The 24,581-nt window shown below is 40.1% G+C and overlaps 1 protein-coding gene across 1 annotated transcript in view; it reads left to right on the plus strand.

The window, feature by feature from the left end:
• The window catches only part of CLVS1 (clavesin 1), a 188,172-nt gene that overhangs the window by 64,617 nt on the left and 98,974 nt on the right, over positions 1–24,581 (plus strand). The window contains exon 3 of the mRNA XM_003802169.2: positions 13,495–13,669. Coding sequence (XP_003802217.1) covers positions 13,495–13,669 — 175 coding nt within the window. The remainder of the gene's footprint in view (positions 1–13,494; positions 13,670–24,581) is intronic.

Below are 24,581 nucleotides of genomic sequence, written 5' to 3' on the forward strand. Positions count from 1 at the left end.
GAGACAGAAGGTCTTTCTTCTCAGAGTGTTCTGTATGTGCCAGAGCTGGGAAAACCCTTCTTGTAACTTAGTTAACAGAAAAAGGATAGAGAGAGATCCCATCAAATGTGGCAGGCAAGGATGAAAGCAAGAGGGGAAAGTTGAGGTAGGACTTCCCAAAGGCGAAACATTTAAATCTTTTTTTTTTTTTTAAACTGAACTACTCGTCTGTCTAAGCAGTTTCTTTACTTGAGAGTTTTTTATATTGACAATAATCTCTGAGCTTTAGTTAGGATAAATACAGGCCTGGAGATCCTCCTACAGAAAAATCTCTAGTCCTAAAATGTTGTACTTTGTCTTTGTGTGAGTATTTAAAATATATAAACCATGTTTCTCTATATATACACTTAATGCATTTCCCAAATTCTGTTTGCTGTTCAGAGTGCAGGGCATTTTGGATATTTTAAAGAGAGGTGTGGGCTGATGTTTTACAGTATCTCCTGCAGTGTAGCTACTGTTAAGTGGCAGCAATAAATAATAACCCCTGGCTCTAATAGCTTAGAGAGCTGCCAAGTGATAATCTGTGATGTAATTAAGTAAAAGAAACCAGTGTTGTCTGTAACCTCTTCCACAAACTAATCCCCCAGAGAAGCGTCAGAACTTCCATGGGGAAAGTTACCTAGTAGGGCAAAGTTACCCCTCCAGATGCACTGCATCTCTGATAGGGAGAGTCAACCAGTGCTTTGGGTTTTTTTCACTGCTGCTAACTGAACTATTTTGAGCCTGTGGTTATTGTTTTATGAATGTATTAAATGTCATCTTTTGTTTGCTTCTAATTCCTAGAGTTAGGCTGAATGAAAATATAGAGCTTGTGTTCTGACCAGGGGCCAAAAAGTGGGTCCAAGGGAGCTCCCCATGTGCTGCCATATGAAGACAGTCAGGGAGAGGGCATTGGGTGCTGCCCTCCCTGGTCTCCAGGGCCTTCCAAACTTGGGCTAGGCTGGGTGTGACGGGTGTGATGTGGGCCCCTTTCTGGGAAACTCCTAGGACTCCTTCTATCTTGACATAGCTGGCCAAACACCTAATTCTCATAGTCACAGCATTCCAGGTTCTAGATGTCTTTGAGGGGATTTTTTTTCTTCTGAAGTTAAGCACAGACTCTGTTCTAAAATTATAGTGGCTTTTCCTCTCTGGGCCATGGAAACATATTTAACCTGGTTTCAGAAGGATAATCAAACCCTCTTGTCATTATTGTTATGTGTTAGCCATCACAAAGCATTGTAGGAATTGCTCAAGATCAAGGTGGGTTCCATCAGCCTTAAACAGCATTCAGGGTGCCCCTGAGCCTGAGAGCTATAGAGGTCATGGCAGCCTCGTACTGTCTCCAAGAATTCAATGACCAGGGGGTTCTTGGGGAAGATGAAATAGTTGAAGGGTGACAGCTGGGTAGAAAATTGTCAGGCTGAAAAACAGCCAACAAGTTGCATTTCTATCCAAGCTATTCTGAATATACTCCCTCTGAACATGAGGCTTTCCTTTTCATTACATAATGATTTCCTGTGGTTCTCTCTTCCATGAATTTGATCCCGTGCTGCTATTTAAGTTGCTTATGATTAAGAAGGCTAGAATTTTTAGGAGAAAGGATACCAACTTTGAAAACTTCAATCAGACTGCAGACTCTCTAAGCTCAATCAGTTTCTATTAAATCTTCCGATGTGAATTAACCATATTTTTCCGGGTCCATGTTCCTCATTATTGGCAACCAGTTTTAAAGCCTTGAGACTTCTTTTGGTTGTAAGATCTCATTATCTTGCTAGAATATATTGATCTCTTTATTAAGTACAGAGTTTGAAGTTTTCACTGGAAGTAGGCAACTTCCTGAATTCATTAAAATTATGAGATGCTATATAATTCTAACTCAAGTTACAGGTGTGCCTTCCGTGAAATCCAGAGTTGTTTTGCTAATTTACTATTTAATTCAAGTTGCCTTGTGCACTATTATCAAAGTTTTTGATTTCAGCAGCAAGGTACTTCTTGATTGCAAGAGTGATTGCAGAATATCACCAAGAGGGAAGAAACTCAGGAGTGTAAAATCATCCAGAGCAAGTACTTTGTTTTGACGGATGAATGTTTTTTTTAAAAAGCCTTCTTATCCTATGGCCCTATTTCTGATACTGAAAGTGATTTAATGATTGTGAGAGTCACATAGGTTCAAGAGAAAGAACATTCCATTTCAAGCAGTCATTAGCATACTACCATGGACCCAGTGTAAGATCTATAAATGTCAATTGAATTCTAATGGAAGTAAGAGTAATGTGACCGTACACATTAATTTTCTCACATCAGGCAGATTTTGCTTTTTGTGACCCTGAATAGGCTGATATGCTTCTGGCTCCATGCCTAATGATCAATAAATCTTCATGGAATGATTAATGCATAAACCTAAAAGTGATATTTTGGGGATTTTGAAAGATGCCAGTATTTGTAGGGTGTGTATGTTCTTTATTGTGAATTGTGAAATACTCTAAGTCACTGGACAAAACGGCTGAGGCATCTGGCAACTCACCACCTGCCTTTGCTTAATAGGTATGGAAAAGTCCTGGTGTGAACTTTGGCTGGAGATAGAATAACCAAAGCAGAAATGTTTAAATCCACGCTTATTTTGCTGTACTGAGTGCTCATTCACATTCTTGAGCCTTTTCTGAATTCTTAGTTTTCTGCAGCTCCTCAGCCAAGGGAGTTCCCAGAATAGACAAGCATGAAATTAATTTCTCATACTTGTTTAGTAGTAGAAGGAAAGCTCACAGCTTATGTCCATGGGGTGTATTTTGTTAAATTCTTCTTTGCTGCACAGACACTTGTCCAACCTCTATCTGGAGAGCTGGATGAAATAAATCCCTTCCCCACTTGCATTTTGGGGTGTCTCTAAAAGGAGTGGTTCTTTCCTGATGGATTATTCACTGCTCTCGGCTGTCATTTTCTCACTGACTTCTTTCATGCCCACACTTAACGTCATGGGAACGCAGGCATGGCCCACTCCTAAACCAAACCCAATGCCTAATTTCCTTTGCTCCTCTTGGCTCTCCAGGACTCAGCAGCACACTGTGCTTTGTAAATATGACCCAGAGTGGAAAGTTCTTAACTGTCTAGTTCTTAACATAGTTAGGGTAGACACCCAGCCCAGCATCACACAAAAATCAGTATTAATGTTACTTGACATTGGGGCTGTCAAGGGGGTGCCTAGGAGTATAGGGTTTGATGGAATCTGCATTTCTGCCACATGTGATGGAATCCCACCATAAGTGAGCTCATTCAAAAATGTCCTTGCCATTGAATCCCTGGCAAACACCAGTACTTATACTGTATACAGGAGGCACTCAACAAACGATTTTTAATGAAAGAAGGAGTTCCTCTGACAAAGTTCTTATTCTTAATGGTACGACTGTCTCTCCTGTTTTCACACCAGTATCTACTCCACAACCAAGTCCAGGTACTGTCCCTCATGCTTCTTCTCATATCTCTGTTGTTTCCATTCAGCTCTCACCTCATATAGACTGTCGTGTCCTAACTGGGTGGCTTCACACCAGTCCCATGCCTCCAAGCTGCATAGCCCCTTTTGTTGGTTCAAATCTTCCTAAAGCACAGCTGCCGTCGATTTTCTCCTCTGCTTAAACACTGTCAGCGGTTCTCTCCCAGCAAGTGGAATGGAGATGGGTCTTTATCATGTTTCTGGCCTTATTTTAAATTCCTTTGCACTCTCTCCCCACAGCACAGGCTATATTGCTTCAACCTGCTATATTGCTTCAATGGCATCTACCCACTTAGCTCTTACTGTTGTTTATGTAGTTTCTTCTTCCCTTTTCTTTCTATGGCTAATAATCAAACTGCCCTTTTTTTATTATTTCATTTTTTTAAAGTTTCAGGTTAATACGAGGGTACAAATGATTAGATTATAATCTTTGTGTTGTTAGTTGAGGTCCCTATTGCAGATGTGTCCCACACCCAAGAGGTGTGCCATACCCTTACATTGTGCCCATTAGGTGGGAACACAACCACCCCCCTTTCTCCTTCCCCATCCCCCCACACTCTTTTCCCCTACCCCTATCCAACGTGAATTAAATTGAGTTTTCTTTTGGGTGGGTATGTATTAGTTTATCTACTGGCTTCAGGTTGGTATTGAGTACATTAGATACTTGCTTTTCTAGTCTTGTGATACTTTACTAAAGAGAATGTTCTCCAGATCTACCCAGGTTAATACAGAAGATGTGAAGTTTCCATCTTTTTATGGCTAAATAATATTCCATGGTATAGATAGATAGATAGATAGATAGATATATCACAGTTTATTAATCCATTCATGGATTGATGGGCACTTGGGTTACTTCCATGTCTTGGCAATTGTAAATTGAGCTGCGATAAACAATCTAGTGCAAATGTCCTTAGGATAAAATGCCTCTTTTTCTTCTTGGTAGATACTTGGTAATGGGATTGTGGGATCAAATGGGAGGTCTAATTTGAGTTCTTGGAGGGTTCTCATCCTTCATTCCAAAGAGGCTGTCACAGTTTGAAGTCCCACCAAGTCCCACCAACAGTGTAAATGTGGTCCCTTCTCTCCACATCTGCACCAGCATCTGCAGCCAAACCATTCTCTTTTTAATGACCCAGTTGAAGACTTTCCAAACCACCTCCTCCTCGCCATAAGTGATCTCTCCTTCTTATAACTCTTAATTACTTTCTACCTAATATCACATTTACTCAGGTGATAAAAAAAGACCAACACCTTCTACGGACTGGTCTGAGCTGGTTGCTCCACTGAGGCTTCATGTATATTATCTCTCTTAATCATTACCAGTGAGGTAGGTGCTATGATTCTCCATTACATATGAAGAAACTAAACCACAGAGAGATAAATTTAGAAAGCTTATGGAGAACAGTTGGGATTTTAATCAATTTGCTCAACCCCAGATGCTGTGCTCTTAATGATTAAGCTTCCTGTGTCCTGTATACACCATACTGTGTAAGGTCCTTGAATGGTTCCCATCAACTTTCCCAAAGAGCACTATGGAGTCATTGAACAAAAACCTCCTGAATCCTTATCCATTTCCAGGTATTTCACAATTTTTAAAAGAAGTCAATATCATTAAGATATTGCATTAGTTGTTAAAGAGAAGAGAGATGCGTTTGTTATTAATTTCATTCTCTTTTATTCTTGGGAGAATTTAGAGGCACTTGAACCAAATGTGATAAAATATTGTTTTTATTTATTCAAACTATTGCTTTATTTAGACCAAGGAACTAAATAGAGGGAAGATGATGTCTGAGGACATTAAATGGTAATTTATTGTGTGCGCACACACGCACACACAAAATGATTTATATTCTTATTCACCACAGAAACACAAAAAGAGAACCCTAGCAGACTAGAATTTGAAAGCTTTAGCTAAAGGTGTGACTTTAAGCTGTGGATGTGAATACTTTGCCTTCTGGCATCTATGTGCAGAGGTGATGGGCCTTCCAGTATTGGTCTGGAATAACACAGCCTCTTGTCTCCATGCTTTACTCAAATGAGAGAACACTGTTTTCTCCATTTTCATCACTATTTTCTCTATACTATTTCAAAATAAGGGCCTGCTTTTATACAAGAACATGATGTTTTGATTTCTGTCTTCAAGAAGGACTGGGGGGGGAGAGTTGGGGCAGAGAAGTTTCAAATGGGATGAAGAGACAAAGAAGCATTCTCAGGTGCAATGTTTCTGCACCTGTAACTAAGAGATATTTGGCAGCAAGTCATCTTCAGAAGACCTTAAAAAATTCCCAAGGTAAAAATCATAAACATTTAATCATATTAAGTGTAAGATTAAGAGATTTCAACATAGCCAAAGAGCTTTAATTACTCTTTTTGCTACAACAGGAAAAATAGTTTAGGAATTTGCGCTGTGATTTCAGAATTGCCTAAGAGGCTTCCCCTTCTCCTTCTCAAAAATATTGTCACTTACAACCCCATCATAACTTTTCATGGTTACTTGGTCACTATAGCTTTATTTTTCTTAGATGAGTCTAACCCTGGGATCAAGTTCTAGAAACTCCACTAGAAATTCAAAGCACGGTCTTCTGCAGGTTGCCAGCCAGTTCACCCAGCACCATTTGTTAAATAGAAAATCTTTTCCCCACTCAATGTTTTTAATTGGCTTGTCAAAGATCATATTACAGTAGGTGGCTGGCTTCATCTCTTGATTCTCTATTCTGTTCCATACATCTACCTCTCTGTTTTTGTGTCAATACCATGCTGTTTTGATCACTATGGATTTATAGTATAGTCTGATGTCACGTAGTGTGATTCCTCCTGGTTTGTTTTTACTTCTGTCTTGGCTATTCGAGGTTTTTTCTGATTCCATATAAAATGAAGTATTTTTCAAGATCTTTGAAGTATGACAATGGAACTTCAATAGGGATTGCATTAAAATTATATATTGCTTTGGGTAGAATGGACATTTTAACAATGTTAATTCTTCCCAGCCATGAGCATGGTATGTTTTTCCATTTGTTAACATTTTCAGCTATTTCTTTTCTTAGAGTTTCATAGTTCTCTTTATAGAGGTCTTTTATGTCCTTTGGTAGGTAAACTCCTAGATATTTCATCTTCTTTGTCACTACTGTGAACAGAATAGAGTTCTTGACTATTTTTTCAGCTTGACTATTGTTGGTATATATAAAGACTACCAATTTATGAATGTTGATTTTGTAACCTGAGACGCTGCTGTATTCCTTGATCACTTCTAAGAGTTTTGTAGTAGAATCCCTGGTATTTTCCAGGTATACAATCATGTCATCCACAAAAAGTGAAAGTTTGATCTCTACTGATCCTATATGGATACCCTTGATTGCCTTTTCTTCCCTAATTGTGGGAAGAAAACTTCCATTACAATGTTAAAGAGGAATGGAGACAATGGGCAACCTTGCCTGGTTCCTGATGTGAGTGGAAATGATTTCAATTTAACTCCATTCAGTATGATATTGGCTGTTGGTCTGTGGTAGATGGCCTCTATCAATTTGAGAAATGTCCCTTCTATGCCAATTTTCTTAAGTGTTCTGATCATGAAAGGATGCTGGATATTATCAGAAGCTTTTTCTGCATCAATTGAGAGAATCATATGGTCCTTGGTTTTTAATTTGTTTACACCATTCACCACTAACTAAGATTGACTCTCACTGAATTAAAGATTTAAACTTAAGACATGAAACTATAAAAATACTAGAAGAAAGTATAGGGAAAATACGTGAAGAAATCGGCCTGGGCAAAAATTTTATGAAGAGGACCCCCTGGGCAATTGAAGCAACATCAAGAATACACTACTGGGACCTCATCAAATTAAAAAGCTTCTGCACAGCCAAAAGCACAGTAACTAAAGAGACAGCCCTCAGAATGGGAGAAGATATTTGCTGGTTATGTCTCTGACAAAGGTTTAATAACCAGAATCCACAGAGAACTCAAACGTAGTAGCAAGAAGAGAACAAGTGATCCCATCTCAGGGTGGGCAAGGGACTTGAAGAGAAACTTCTCTGAAAAAGACAGGCACATGGCCTACAGATATATGAAAAATGCTCACCATTCTTAATCATCAGAGAAATGCAAATCAAAACTACTTTGAGATATCATCTAACATCAGAAAGATTAGCCCATATCACAAAATCACAGAATCTCAAATCATCTATGGCACAGTTGTGGAGAAAAGGGAACACTTCTACACTGCTGGTGGGATTGCAAACTAATGTGTTCCTTTTGGAAAGACATATGGAGAACACTTAGAGAACTAAAAATAGACCTACCATTTGATCCTATAATTCCTCTATTAGGTATATATCCAGAGGACCAAAAATCACACGACAATAAAGATATTTGTAACAGAATGTTCATTGCAGCCCAATTCACAATTGCTAGGTCATGGAAGAAGCCCAAGAGCCCATCAATTCACGAATGGATTAATAAACTGTGGTATATGTACACCATGGAATACTATGCAGCCATTAAGAAAGATGGAGCCTTTACCTCCCTCATGTTTACATGGAGGGAGCTGGAAAATATTCTTCTTAGCACAGTATCCCAAGAATGGAAGAAAAAGTATCCAATGTACTTAGCTCTACTATGAAACTAATTTATAGCTTCCATCGGAAAGCTATAACCCAATTTTAACCCAGGAATATGGGAAGAGGAAGGGTAGGGTAGGGGGGAGGGTGGGTGGAGGGAGCGTGATTGGTGGGATCATGCCTATGGTTCATCCTATAAGGGTACATGTGAATCTCTCTAAATGTAGAATATAAATCTCTTAACACAATAATTAAGAAAAAGACATGAAGGGTATGTTAACCAGTTGGATGAAAGTATTTCAAATTGTATACAGAAACAGTACATTGTACCCCATGATAGTATTAATGTACACTGCTAGATTTAATTAAAAAGAAAGAAAGAAAAAAAATTCAAAGCACAAATGAATCACTTTTGAAATGTAAATACCTTCTAATTGGTAAGAACTTCCTATTTTTCACTCTTTTGTGTCTCATTTGTTTTGTCTTGTTGACTTAGATTTTAAAGCCATATTGGGTTCCCAATTCATAAAAATAAGCCTTTATTTAGTACTAATTTCTCATGGTATAATGACGATACTCCTGTAGATAAACTTTACAAAGTCCTAATTTATATGAAATCTTCAAGGAGGGGAATTTAGCTTTTCTACTTTCTGGTGATGTAGTTTTTGCATGACATTGGCATTTTGCAGTTCACATGGTGCTTTCCCATACGTTATCCCATTTAAGCTTATAATAAGCAGTCTGAATCTAATCTCATCCATAACTGACAATACAAATACTATGCAAATTGTAGAAAGGATAGAAGAAATCAAATAGCCATTTGTCACCTGTTAGTTCATTCTGATACAAATGCTAAAATACTATGATAGAATTGAGATTATGGGCAATAAAGAAAATCACATTTTTTTCCTCTGGGGCATTCAAATCAAATAATATATAAGTGTAGAATGAAAAAATTCTGAAACCGTCTTCTGTTCTCATTTCCACAATTTGGATAAAGTTGTTTAACTGTTTTAAAACCATTTTGGCATGCTTTTAAACAGTCTAATATTCATGGAGACCTACCATAGCAGATTGCAAACTGCAGTAGGCACTTTAAAAAAAAAACCAAACTTTTCATTTACTGCAATTTTCAATTTACAGAATTATTGTGAAGGTAGCACTGAGTTCCTGTATTCAGTTCCCCCTTCCTAATATCTTTGTGTATTTGGCACAACTAGTGAACCAATACTGACATGTTCTTATTCACTAAAGTCCACACTTCATTCAGATGTCTCTAATTATTACCTATCACCCTTTTTCAGTCCCAGGATCCCATCCAAGATACTTCATTACATTTAGTCTTAGTGTCTTCTTCATCTCCTGTTGGCTGTCATAGTTTCTCAGACTTTCATTGTTTTTTAATGAACTTGACAATTTGGAGGAGTACTAGTGAGGTATTTTATAGAATGTTCCTCAAATGGAATTCATCTAATATTTTTGTCATGATTAATCTAGGGTTACAGTTTGAGGGGAGAAAGATCAGAGAGGTAAAGTGTTGTTTTCATCACCCCGGCAAGGTGGCTACTGTCAGCATGATTTGCCACTGGTGAGGGTGACCTCGGTCACCCAGTGCATGTCCTGTTTGCCAGGCTCTGCTACACACACTCGCTTTCCCTTTCCACACTGCAGTCTTCGGAAGAACGTCCCTTGTTCAGCCCACATTTAAGGAGTAGTGAATTGTGCTCCATGTCTTTGAGGGTGGAATTTCTACATAAATCATTTAGTTGAATAGCGATTTGGAAAGCTAGTGATTGCAGCCAAGGTAAGAGGGTAGCGTCCTCAGTGGGGATGGAGACTCCTGACTGGAAACACAGTCCATTCGCCTCTTTCCTACCCACCTAGTTCCTCTGGAAAAGTGAAGTTTTCAAACATTTGGAAACTATAGTGAAACCCATCATCTTTTGACTTTTCTCCTGGTGTCACCCCATGAATCTAATCTTTCCTCACTGTCTCTGGTCTCTACCATGCACAGAATGCCTTCTACGCAGAGTCCAGTGTCTTCCCTTGAAAGTGGATATGAGCAGTAATATCTTGGGAAGAGGTGTTATTGCTTATTTAAAAGAGTAAAATGAGATGAGAGATTAAGTCCATATCCTAGAGATCTTTATAATTTATTTCTGTTCCACCTAAAGTGCTTTCTCAGAACTCCCGGAAGTGTACCTGCTGTCCCCAGCAGTGGTCTTTTCTCCTTTCTTATTCTCCCCATTTCCCTGTTGCAGCTGTCTTTGTCAACTACCCTTTACTACGGGGTAGCTATTTCTGTATAACAAACTATCTCAAAACTCAGCGGCTTAAAAAAGCTTATTACTGCTGATGGTCTGCGGGGCAGCTGTAGTTTTTCTAGGCTGGGATTCGTCAGGTGGCTCTGCTTCCAGTAAAGGTCTGCCAACTATCCGGGGAGTCCTCAGTCTGTGTGTCTGTCACCCTTCTCCAGCAGGCTGGCTGTGGCAAGTTTTTACCATGGCAACAGCAGAAGCTCAGGAGAACAAGTGGTGACATCTGTGCTCTTGAAAGAGCTAGGCTTAGAATTGGCATCCTGTCATGTCTGTCTACATGTCACTAGTCAAAGCAAGTCACATGGGCAAGGGACAGAAAAGACACTTTATTGTCTCTTGAACCCTTCTTCCTTCAGCCTTGGTACCACGTGTAGACTTTACCTACAGCTCAGCCTTCCTGCCTGCTTTCCTCCGCACACGTGCCCTTCCTCCGAGTGCTCGTCCAAGCTCACACTCCCTGATGCCCCAGTGCTCATTCCCAGTCTACCATCTGGCATTTCTGTGTTTCCATTTGGAATTGCCTAAATCCCTAATCGTTGGTCCTGTGCTCCACTTAAGTAAATGTTTCTTTCCAATATAAGGCTGTATCTCTGAAAAAGGCCTGGGTCTTTGGATCATTGTTTTGATGTGTATGCAAAAACTAGAACAAAGCTGCAATGGAAACTTATCTATGCTAATAGAAATATGGCATTTCTAAAAGTAAAAAGGGAACATATCTGAAAGAAATCAGTGATAATAAGAGTATTAAGAACCATTTCCTGTGAGAAGTAGTTAAAGTTGCTAATAATTTTTTTTTAACTTTAGAGATCATGTTTAAAACACTGTATTTCAAAGACGAAAGAGTGTAGTGTAGAAATACAGGAATACATGAGTTATATATATATGCACATATATGCATGAGTATGTATACATATACACACACATATAGCAAAACTACTAATGTTGGTGGATTTGAGGTAGGAAAATTTTATTATATTTTATTTTTTATTATGGGTACATAATATTTGTATGTCCTTATAGATACATGCAATGTTTTTATACAGGTGTACAATATGAATTAATGAAATCAGGGTGACTGAGGTATCCATACCCTCAGACATTTAACATTTCTTTGTGTTACGAACATTCCAGTTCCATTCTTAGTTATTTTAAGGCATATCCTAACTGATCGGTGATGTTAGACACTCTGTTGTGTTATCAAATACTCTTCACTCTGTCCAGCTATCTAAGCATGTTTTGCACCTGTTAACCATCCCACTTTATCCCTTCTTCCTTGCAACCCTTCCCAGGCTCTTGTAACCATCATTCTATGCTCTCTGCCTCCATGAGATCAATTTATTTTATTATTTAGCTCCTACATACAAGTGAGAACATGCAAATTTGTCCTTCTGTGCTTGGCATAATTTATTTAACATATTATTCTCCAGTTCAATTCATGTTGTGCAAGGGCAGGATTTCGCCGTTTTGTGGCTAATCTTCCCTTGTGGGTATGCACCACAGCACATATATCCTTTCATCTGTGGATAGACTCCAAATCGTGGCTATTGTACATAATGCTGCAGTGAACATGGGAGTGCGGATATCTTTTTGACATGCTTCATTCCCTAGCAGTGGGATTCCTGGGTCACATGTCAGATCTATTTTTAATTTTTTGAGGAAGCTCTGTACTGTTCTCCATAGGTTGTGCCAATTTACATTCTCATGGGGTAGGAAATGTTTAGCTTGATATTGGGCAATAAATTTTAATAAGAAGAACTATATGGAAAGAGAATGGGCTTTAAATGTTTATTTTTCATTTGTGTCACTCCTCTCTCCTGAAAAGTCTCCCTCCTTCCCCAATTTTCCACCAAAGTCCCATCCACTTGTCAAACTTATCCCAAGTCTTGATCCGTCCATAAGCTCTTCCCTGACTACACAAAGGTTACTGATTCTGCTCAACTTGTGTAGCTAATCTCCCACACCTGCAAAATTAAGGTCTCTTTCGAAGTACAAATAGGACATTCTAATTTATAGCTTGAAGCAGGGAACACAACACTGAGCTTATAACAGGTATTCAGTAAGTTATTACTGGGTTACTAGTCAATCACAGATTTTCTGTTTTCTAATTTGAACCGGATTTGAATGCTGAAGCATCTGAGCATTTCACACTGATTTCACAAGAGAACGTGGCTTCTGATTTTAATAAAATCCTCAAGGGAGAAACAGGTTTTGCTATAACTTGCCACCCAACCTTGTGTTTTACTACTCCCCAGAGAAAACTGCTGCACTTAGAGACTCTCTAAGATCCTAGATTTATAGCTCACACAATTTGCTGAGTGGAATAGAGGAGAGACTATACCATCATCTCTTCATCTGAAAATTATTTAGAACAGTAACTAATGGGCGACTGGGAATATAGGACGTAGAGGAGCAGCCCCAGCCCTGGAAGGCTGTCACTCTAGTTTGTATTCAGGTCTGTCCGTTGTCATAGTTACTGATGTACTCAAAGCAATTTCCCTCCCAAATCACACTCTGCAGATCTTCAATGAAAAATAAGCTATTCTTCCTGCTTTATTTTTCTCTACCAATGAATTGAAGGTAAAAAAATAACATCGATTGCATGACTGTTTTTACACTTTTAGCAAAATGTTAAACATTCAAAAGAAATAAAAGAGGCTTAATCAAAATAAATACTTCTGATTGAGGTTGCACCTAATTTGTTCGGCAATGATTTATTCAGCATCTTGGTACTGGGGCGACAGCCATGGTTATGACCCAGTTTCTCCCTTCAGACATTAGAGCTCTGTGAGAGAGAGAAGTGAGAGAGGGATGACTTCAACAAAACACAACCCGTGCTGTGATGGAAGCAGAGTATAGAGGGCCGTGGGAACCCACGAGGGCAGCACCTCATTCTGGGGAGTTGATGGGGTCAGATCAAAGGGAGGAGTCCATTCTGCAAGTCCTGAAGTACTGACCAATGCTGTCAGGTTTAAGGTGAATATTCCCAGTCCTTCCAGATGCCAGTGTGACTCTGCAGGGTGGGCACGTGGAGCAGTGGCGGTCCCTGCTGCTGCACACGATGCGCTGTCACTGCTCATACTCACACACAGCTCTCCCTCTGCTCTGGTTGCAGGAACTCCTTCACAGACATCCTCCGCGCCATACTGCTGTCCCTGGAAGTCCTCATTGAAGACCCGGAGCTTCAGATAAATGGCTTCATTTTAATTATAGACTGGAGTAATTTTTCCTTCAAACAAGCCTCCAAACTGACACCTTCAATCCTTAAACTGGCCATTGAAGGGTTGCAGGTATGTTGCATGATTGTACAGCACAAGGCTGCGTGTGACAGTGGATTTTCTTCTTATTATTGCAAACAAATATTTATCTTTTAGAATGGGAGAAGGGAAATTGAATAGAATTCATCTGTCAGTACTCCATACTTTTACTTCAGCCTGAGTTTAGATGTTTGGTTTTTTTCTTTAATTAGCCTTCATTTTCATTAATAACTCCAAATTACTGTTACCATAGGCACAAATTACCTACTGTAGATGTAATGAATAAAGCTCAGAGACGTTTGCTTAACCCATCTGAGAGCTCACAAAAATTAAAATTGAGAAACATCTGCCTTATGAGCATGTCCTGAATGGAGGAGGCATGGGGCTTCCCAGGGTTTCCGGAAGCATTTTTGAGCCCAGAAATGCACCCTATGGTTCACCACTTTCCAGAGAGTGTCGTGCTTAAGTGGATCATTTTGGTGCAAACAAAGAAAGGCAGATAAAATGACCTCCCCTTTGTATGACCATCTGTCAGGACTTTGGAAAAGTTCTTGTGCTGTATGGGGTTCAGGGTGGTCAACCCCTAGAGTCTCTTCTACTTTGTAGCCAGTGATTCTATATTTGTAACTAACTCAGAGAGACCATGCTGCTCAGCTGCCTGGTTATTATGGTACAAAATTAAGGGTATAATTTGGGGGAGATGCAGGATCAGCAGAGCTAAAACTCATGTCCCTTCTAAACTTCATAGAAATATTGCTTCAGTGGAGTGACCCCCCCCCCCCAGTCGATGGCAGTTGCGTGCAGCTATGTACACAGCAGTGTGGACAGTGGAGAACTCTCAGATCAAGTAGTCCTAACACACGCTCTTCAAAGTGTGGGACTGGAACCTTTTCAATCACCCATCCTACTTCAGTGTGATAACTGGTGGGCTTGTTTCTTAAACTGTGGCTTATTCACATTTGGCCTCCAGCAAATATTTGGTGCCTAGTAGACCCCTGAAAACATGTGCTTATTGAATTGATCTTATATTATTAAATGATTTCCCATTTCTCAGAAGAGAGATAGAGCAGGCATTTTGAAAGATGAACAGCAAGTGTCCACTATTCCAGGGAAGCCACACTGGTCTGGTGGCGCCATCGTGCAGGGCATTTGGGGAACACTTGTAAGGCTGCCTGGGCACCCTTCCCTGCCTTAACACCCCCCTGCAGACGTCCGTGTTCTTTTTTGTCAGTCACTGCCTTTCAGCTCTGACTCCTCCTCTCATCTAAGCCTCTGAACACCTCATCACTCACTCTTTAAAGCTTTTGTCAAACAGTTTTAAAGTAGCTTTAAGGTTTATTTTGTGCCCTATAATTATGCTGACTATATTTTCTAGGAATTTCTGTACAAGCTTCATGTAATCCTTTTTCTGAAAAAAGATAATTTATTACATGTATAAGTAGTTGTGATTCAAGTTCTAGACTTTTATAAGATTTTCTTCACAAATTGGGAAGGAAGATGTCCTTTGTATGACCCTACATTCTAATTTTTCTTTCTGAAAAATGTGTGGATTACAACTTCAACAAGTTGAAGTTTGACAAGTCCCTTGTCAACTTCATAGGTGGACGTGGGTCTTAGGGAGTTAGTGCATGGTGAGTATGTTTTAAAAGGTAAGGCTCTACAGAAATGCCAGCTATTCTTGGGAGAAATACTAGAGGACATCTTGTGGGGCAAGGTGGGTCCCACCTGGGTCTTCCCTTGTCTTATGCCAGCATCTAAGATGAACTCCACAGTGTCCTACAGCTCTGGTTAAAAATAGTCCTAGTACCAGGAGGAGGAAGCCCATGATCCCAAGGAAGCTAAGCCAGGGTACAGCTACTCTCTCCAGGGCACAGACACCCCCATCCCATAATTTTAGCTTGTCTTGGCCATGCTAAGCTCAAGGGTCTCTGTAGACATTTCTGCTCTTGCCTCACAGTGGGTAGTCTGCTCTGGCCAGCTGCTGGCAGCTTCTCACTCGGAGCTGTCCTCTCTCTGGCTTTAGGGAATTCTGATGCCACAATCAACCCACCACTGGTTCTGAAAGTGACCTTTCTTCATTGCAGAGGTTGTCATCTCCACCTCCATGTGGTCATTAACCCTTCTGATGTTTTGAAAAAGCCATACCTGATACTAAGCAGACTCCATCCCTTTGTGGTCTTAAGTGTTGTACAAGGAGGGTCCCATATGTGTCTCTGTTTTTTAACTATGAAGGTTCAAGATAAATTCCATTATCACCAGTGGCATACTTCAGTGGAGAATGGAAAGCTACATAAGGCCAGAATGAATCAGAGAAAAGCCCCTATCTTCCTTCCACTCATATATCCTTGGAGAGGCTAGAAGAGGCTGGGGTGTCTGCCAGACATGCAGGAGACCACAGGGAGGGGAAATCCTGCGTTCAGTGCAGCTACCTTGCTCTCTGCTGTCCTGTGTTTTGTAGGGCAGACATGAGAAAATGGCCTTGTCAGGGGGAATAACATATCAAATTGGTTCTAGGCTATCTTCTTTGGGGCGTCAGCTATTTGTAATATTTGTCTAGGATTACCTAGACCTGAACTCCTTCAAAATTTGGAGCCTTGGTATACGAAAACCTCCTTACCCCACTCAGGAAAATAATGCATCCCTGCTGAGAGAAGGCTGTGGGGCCATCCTAGATAGCTCACTGCTCAGGCACTGAGCATTTGAGGTCACTTTTGGTCAGCCCTGCACCCTACATCACAATCTGGTTCAAGACCCCTGAGTGTTTAGTCCTATCACCTTGCTTCACAGTTCTATAAAGGCAGTTGGTCAAGGAGATCTTAGATTACTGACGGCTGCAGGCTGGGAGCTCAGGAGGCAGACTCTGATGTGGAGATGAAAAGGCAGGAGACCTACTCTTTAATACAGGCAGAAGGGAAGCTGCAAAGAAAGTTCAGAGGGAAGGCCTTGGGCATTCTGAAGCCGGCTGACCCTTCAGAGCAGTTCCCACTGAGGTCATGGGGCTGGGGCTTTACATTCCCCTGTGTTCAGTTTCCAAGTGCTGGCTGCCCTGAGGAGGAACTGTGTCCTTGGGTAAAGTTCTTTCCAGTCTGCACCCAAGGTGAGTTGTATTCAAGGGCTTTCACCTGGCAGCCCTCTAAGGGCTGGGCAGCATATCAGAGCATCTGCAATAAGGGAAAGATGTCTGGAATAGCCTACAAAATAATATCAAAGAGCTTCCCTTATTCTGACCCAGGATAAACAACTGTTTTTTCTTGGTTACACATATTCCCAATTAACCCCAGAATAGAGGTGATACCAGATAATATAGAGATGGTGGGCACTGGTCTAGGAACATCATGATCTGGGTCTGCAAGTTGTATTTTGTGCTTTAAAAGGTAAATTACAGGCTTGGTGCCTGTAGCTCAGTTGTTAGGGCACCAGCCACATACACTGGGGCTAGCGGGTTTAAACTCAGCCCAGGCCAGCTAAACAACAATGACAAGTACAACAAAAAAAAAATAGCCAGGCCTTGTGGCAGGCACCTGTAGTCCCAGCTACTTGGGAGGCTGAGGCAAAAGAATCGCTTAAGCCCAAGAGTTTGAGGTTGCTGTGAGCTGTGACACCACAGCGCTCCACTGAGGGTGACATAATGAGACTCTCCAAAAAAAAAAAAAAAAGTTACACTGCCACAGACAATGATCATTGAAAAAACCAGCATACATGAAGAGCTGTGGCCATGCACGTCTCAGGCTGAATTAATGAGTTGTTGTAATAGTCACCTAGAAGACTGAGCTTCAGATGATCAAATTTCAACATCAAAATTTCAACATCAAATTTCAACTGGCCTGTATCAGCCAGTCATGAAATGTTAATTGTGTGTACTATATAGTCCTCCCTTTAGGGACACACTTTGGGGAAATGTCATTGTTTAGAACGTTAAGTTGTCCTGGTTTCCTAATATTCTACAAATATCAGTTCAGGATACTTTAGTTAAAACTACTCATTTTTGAGAATGCCTGAAGGTCATTTATTCTCACTGAACCATTTGATTTTTGAACGTGGTCAATAGCATCTGAAAGAGTTGTCGTATCTGTTCATTACCATTTGTTTAAATTTTAATCAAACATAAAGCAACATTTATGCCACCATTTCAGTCCAGATCAGCATTATTCTCCATTTCTGGTGGAGTGGGAAACATGCTTAAGTCCTGCTCTTGAGCTTTGTAATGTGTCCAAAATCAATTTTTGGAATTACTTCTTGTAAATCACTGCAGCCCAACTAGGACAATCAACACAGTGTTTATCAATGTTTAGCCAAGACAGAAACTTCAAGAGCTAATGGTGCTGAAGTGTTTTGCTCAGTAAAAACTACATCCTGTGTCCTGTAGGAAAACAGTTTTTTCTCTCTCTCTCTCTCTCTCTCTCCCTCCCTCCCTCCCTCTCCCTCCCTCCCCAATTTCCATGACCCTGGCATTATTCTTCAGCCAGTCTGGACACTTTATCAGTTCTTTAATTCTTCATTCAAGGATTATTGTATGCCCTTACTTATTTATTTCTGTTAAAGATGGTTTTATAATACTTATATCAACTTTGAACCAAATTCTCCCAACTACTTTGAGTCACTCTGGTGGAAAAGCAGATTCCATTGCTTTTCCAATTATTTTTCCCTCCTTAACTCTAATGATGATTTTTCCAACTCTTAACCCAGGTGGGAGGAAGTGGGGAGCAAGGCTCGGAGGCTTGGCCAGCTGCAAACTATCTACTTCCTTAGCGTCTTTTTTTGTTACACCCTTTCAGACCTTGGTTCATTTTCTCTGCTTTCCTTCCCCAGAGCTGATTTTTTTCACCCTCTTTTCCAAAATATATGATATATTCACTTGTTTTGGAGAATCCAAATTGCATACTTACTAAAAAGTCTATCACAGCAGACAATGTGTTAGTTTCCAATTATAAATGGATGAATCATACTGCAATTAGGAATTTGGAAAGGCAGTTTGGGCAGATGCATTTCAAGGAAGTACTAGGGTCACACTGACCCTACAGTCCACACCTCAGACACACAGACCACAGCCTCACAGCATATTCATCCTGCATAAAATGAGTTAGATGCTCTTCTAAACAAGGGTACAGCAGAGAGCAAAGCCTACTACCGGCTTCCATGCTAGGGTGTTGGAGGGCCTAACACAGCCACACACAAACCCTTTTCCCCTTCCCCTCCTCCTTCTCTCCTCCTAAGATAAAGAAACAAATGATCTGGTTAGCCCCACCCCCTAGAAGTTCATGCCCCAAAGCCCTAACCTGACAGGCAAACTGTAGAATGTGCCCACTCCCACTAAGAAAATGACATGAAGGCAATGTTAACCAGTTAGATGAAAGTATTTCAAATTGTATATAGAAACAGCATGTTTCTATACCCCATGATAGTACTAATGTACACAGCTATGATTTAATAAAAACAAAAAAAGTAACTGCCCTCGGGTGCAGACACCATCTTTACACTGCCCAGATGGTCACTCTCCCCTTTCAATAAACCTGGCCTGAACACCTCCCATATGGCTTCTTCTCTGGGTGACACAGCTTACACTTTCATTTTACTTTCTTAAAATGTAGTCCACAGCCCAGCAATACCAGTAGCACACAGACCTGGCTAGAAATGTGATTCTCAGGCCCTGCTCCAGACCTACTGAAGTAGGAGCTGCATTTCATTCAGCAGGTCCTCCGGATGGTCTCTAAGAAGTGTGACCCTAGTGCACAGTATTATTTAGACCTGGTAGAATGCAATGGATCTCGGCCTCAAGTGCACGATGACTTTTTACAACCTACATTGTCAGACCCTGCTCCCAGAGTTTTTGATTCTATACATGTGGAGCAGAGCTCAATAATTTATACTTTAAAAATACTCCTGGGAGTGGCATCTGTGGCTCAAAGAAGTAGGGTGCTGGCCCCATATATCAAAGGTGCTGGGTTTAAACCCAGTCCCAGCCAAAAAATGGAAAAAAAAAATACTTCTGAGTGATGCTAAAGCTGCTGGTGCAAACTACACCTTGGTGTGTGTGAAAGTAGAGTCTATTTATCTGGGCTTCCATCCTGGGTATGCCACGTACAGAACTCTGGAGAGCCATTCAAAGTCTCCTCATCTGTGAAACGTGATGTCATAAAAGCACTCACCCCACAGGTTCATGGTGGAAGTGAAACAGGACATGAACAGTGGCTGGGGCACAGCCATTTCCCAAAGAATGCTAGAATGTTATTGAAAGAATGAAGAGGCCAGCGCTTGTCCACGGGGCCCTGTGGTGCCAATGTATTCAATTAGAGGAAATTGCTGTCTGTTGCCCCAGATCATAAGATTGGATCTCTGAAAATCAGACCTCGCCTGTTCACTGGCCCTAAATAAGAGACTTCCTTATCACTGCTCACCATAGGTAATGACTTAGGGGTGGGTTGGTGCTACGTGCCCACACCATGGCACTTGAGGGGCTGACTCTTTCCACGTATGTGGTGTCATCCCTTTTACTATCACCCAAGAGTCACAGGACGGATCCACTCCAAGTGCCCTGCTAGTCAGATTAATGGGGCTGCAACGCTCCTCATTTATCCTGTAGGAGTCTTCAGCACTAAAATTTACAGCATCTTTTTTTGATCTTTACAGTTTTCAGGTACTAAAGAATATTAGATAAGAACAAATTGAAGGAAAAGGATATTTATATTATGTTAAGAAGTTCAAAGTCTTATGAGCACTCCAGGTATGCCTGGAGAAAGCTGTGTTTTACTTCTTCAGGCTGTAATTTTGAATTTGCAATAGTATAATGCGTTATTATGGAAATATAAGAGGGATAAAATATCTCCTCTAATGCTCTACCTTGTTAAGTATCAATTAAACTCAGAAAGATAATTAGGGCTAATGACACTCTGGTGATCCTGATGGCAGGATCAGTGTGGCCCATTTAAAATGGTTCCAATTAAAGAGGCCTAGCTTCAGCATACTTTTGATAAATGGTGTTTCCAAACTCTTGTGCATTATAAACCTAGCCAATCCTCTGATTCAAGAGGAATCATTAAGCCTTTGCTTCCAGCCAGCACAAAGGTAAAAAGACACAGCCCATGCCCTCAGGAAGGTCATGGAAGGAAGTGTGTGGATGGACCACATGTGCCCCAGGGATGGGGCACAGAGGACCCCAAAGTGGAGGAAGCAGCAAGATGGGTGGGAAAGCAGTAATCCATCTTACTGTTCTGCAGGTGAGGCTTTCGACAGAGGAATATAGTAAGGGCCTTTACACAGCTGCAGAGGACTGGCCTCAACAAACATTTGACATTTGTAAATTGTTTGGTTCCAGGTTCTTATTTCTCAATGCAACAAAGAAAAAACCTGTGCATCTCTCCATTAGGAAATAAAGTGTGGCCTGGCTGTCCAGGGACCACATTCTGAATATACTATATGATATATTAGCAAAAATATAGACTATTACAAGTTTCTGGTCTTGTTAGTGTGCTTTGTGACCTGAAAAGATTTCCAACCCGGTATGGGTTGGAAAGAACCCCTGTGAAAATGCTTGCTCTGCACACCCCACATTCTCCAGTGATTAAACCGTAGGTATTATAAGAATGTCACTTCCAAAAAAAGTCAGTTAGAGTTCTTTGGTTAAGGGATAAAAAACCAACTAAAGCTAGGCTCAAGTAAAACAAACAAGAGGTAGAAGAGAGATTTGTATAACTGATCAACTCAGATCTACTCTATCTCGCAGGTTCAGCTGTCCCAGAGGTGAAGTTACAACGATGTTGTCAGAACCGTCTTCCTCTGTCCATCTCTCAGTCATTCTTTTCTCTCTTTAACCTCTCAGAATTCTTCTACCAGGTGAAAAGAAAGACTGATAGTTGTAGGTATATGTAACCACCACTGTCCCCAGCAGGAGAGAGGGGATTGGAGGGTTCTCCAGCCAGGTAAGGTAATGAACCTACACAAAATTCTGCACCTGAACCACAGAGACTAAGAATGTTGGAGAGGAGGCCTCCCAAAGGTGGTGGGCAGTGATTAAGAATTTCTACTTAGAAACTTATGTAGAAAATTATTGGGACATTTTTCTTGCAGTTTTCTACTTGCTATCCAATCAATATGGCACCTGGGAATTTGGAAGTTAGGTTTTATTTCTGTTTGATAAATGGGGGAAATTTCTTAGCACCTAAGATTCTTCATCAGCAAAAACTGAGAAGGTTAGACCAGAGCAGTTGTTCTCAAGCTTTATCACTCTCAGAATCACTGGAGGACTTGTTAAAACCCTGATTACAGGATCCTAACCTTGGTGTGTCTGATTCAGAAAGTTGCAGGTGTGTGTGTATGGGGTGGGGTGGAGTTGAGAATTTGCATTTCCAGCAAATTCTGAGGTGATACTGCTGGTGTCCCAGGCAACCACATTTTAACACTGGTCTACATAATTCCTTACGGCCCTTCTTGCCACCTAATGCTATAAATCTGTTATTTCCCCCTCTATAGGCATAGCCAAAGTGCCTAGGTCAGGGATGGGAAATAGATTTGCTCCCTAAACAATTAGATGCAGCATTAAAAAGACTTCTGAAACAAACTCTATGTCCAGCATAAATGAATGCTGGGGTTGATTTGTGAGGTTTGTCTTCACTGTGGATGGGGAGTAGGCAGGCCTGCCCCGTGTTGGCAGTCCTGACCTGAGTATTTCTAGCTCGAGGGCCAGTCTAGTGTTGATGATACATAGTACAAGAAATAAGAAAACAACCATAGGGACTGGCAATATCTTAAAGAAGTGCATATATCCTAGGTTTGTTTAAAAATAAATACACATGATGATGGTAGCGATGATTATGATCATGGTGATGGTGGAGGTGATGAGGTGCTGGTAGTGATGCTGGATGTTGGTCTGGCACTTAAATACTTACACACACAGTACTTTATTTTCCTTCTAACATCCCTTTAAATAAGCAGACCAGGCAATAAATCAAGTTCAAAATAAAACATATCACTTATAAAAAAGATTGATAGAAACAATCAATCAAACATCAATTCTTAACAAAATAGTAGTTGCCATGGAGGCCAATTAAAGATCCCAGACTTTTTGTTGAGTTCCATGATGAGAGAAAAGTGTACTTTGTTAGAGTAAATAGTTGGTAAAAATCTAAGCATAGTTCATTTTCACTAAAGGAGAGCATTTTTTCCTAAGAAACTAATAAAAATTGTTAACCTCTTTTATCCCAAAAACAAAATTTTGAAGTTCAATTTTTTTTTTTTTTTATTGAATGGTAACTATGTACATTAATGCACTTCTAGGGTACAGTGTGGGGTTTTCATACACAATCCAAAACACTTCCATCAAACTGGTTAACATAGCCTTCATGTCATTTTCTTAGTTATTGTTTTAAAACGTTCACATTCTACTCTTAGAAAGATTCACTTATACCCTTGTAAGATAAACCTCAGAAGTGATCCCTCCAATCCCCCTCCCTCCACCCATTCCCCATTCCCCTCTCCCTCCCCACTCCCTGTATTCTTAGGCTGTTATTGGGTTATAGCTTTCATATAAAAGGTATAAATTAGTTTCATAATAGGGGTGTGTACAATGGATACTTTTTCTTCCATTCTTGTGATACTTTGCTAAGAAGAACATTTTCCAGCTCCATTCATGTGAACATGAAGGACGTAAAGTCTCCATCTTTCTTTATGGCTGCATAGTATTCCATGGTGTACATATACCACAGTTTGTTGATCCATTTGTGGATCGATGGGCACTTGGGCTTCTTCCATGAGAAGTTCAATTTCTTGTGTTTATATTTAGAAGAACCTAAAATTTTTTGGCATTTAAGATATATTCAGAAAATAACACAAATAATCAGTGCTCAGCTCAGTGAATCTTCAGAAGGTAAAAGCATCTAAGTAATCAAATATAGATAAGGAAAAAATAGTACCTGTGAGCCAGATGTGCTGGGTACCAGTAACTGATCCCCAAACCATAGATTAGTGTTGCCAGAGAAGTTTGGGTGAATTTATAGAAAAAATAAGTGGTTTATTGCCTATGTCCTGTGCTCCTGTCTAAGCCAATCTTTTGTGGCATGACAACACTTTGGTGTCACATATGTCTGTAATATTTTCATAAAAGTTCTAAAACTATTAATGTCTATGTTTGGAATTTAATAAATAAAATTATTCTTGGAAATTTTGAGGCTAAGAAATGCAGTAGCCCATTGTCTTGGTGGAATTTAATTCCACAGCAATTGCATCCTATAGAATATGCAGCACTAAATAAGTCTTACAAAATTGGTGCATTAAACTTACACATTTTATTCTTTCATTCTGTTGTATCTTTATGATTATTTATTTATTTATTTTTAACTAGTTTTTATTAAATCATAACGTTGTACATTGATGCATTTATGAGGTTCAGGGTACTGCTTTGATAGACAATGTGAAATGCTACATTGAACTAAGTAACACATCCATCACAATTATACTCATTTCTTAAAAGCTTTAGAATGTAACATTGCATCATGCACATTAGGTGAGGTCCCCCCAAATACCCTTCCTCCTCCCATATTCCCTTCTCCTCTCCCCTCCCTCTCCTTTTCCCTTCTTCTTTCGGTACTATAGTTATGTTTTGCCATTTGTATGAGTGTATAGGTGGTTATATATTGATTTCATAGTAGTATTGAGTACACTGGATACCTTTTTTCCATTCTTGAGATACTTTACTAAGAAGAATATGTTCCAGTTCCATACAGGTAAACATAAAATATGTTGACATTCAATTTCTTATGTTTATATTTAGAAGAACCTAAATTTTTTTTGGCATTTAAGATATAAATATCCATCTTTTATGGCTGCATAGTATTCCATGGTGTACATATACCAGGATTTGTTAATCCATTCATGGATCGATGGGCACTTGGGCTGTTTCCATGTCTTGGCTATTATGAATTGGGCTGCAATAAACATTCTGGTGCAAATGTCT

The sequence above is a fragment of the Otolemur garnettii genome, unplaced genomic scaffold (genome assembly GCF_000181295.1).
Source record: "Otolemur garnettii isolate 467f Iridium unplaced genomic scaffold, OtoGar3 scaffold00234, whole genome shotgun sequence".
In the NCBI taxonomy this organism is placed as follows: Eukaryota; Metazoa; Chordata; class Mammalia; order Primates; family Galagidae; genus Otolemur; species Otolemur garnettii.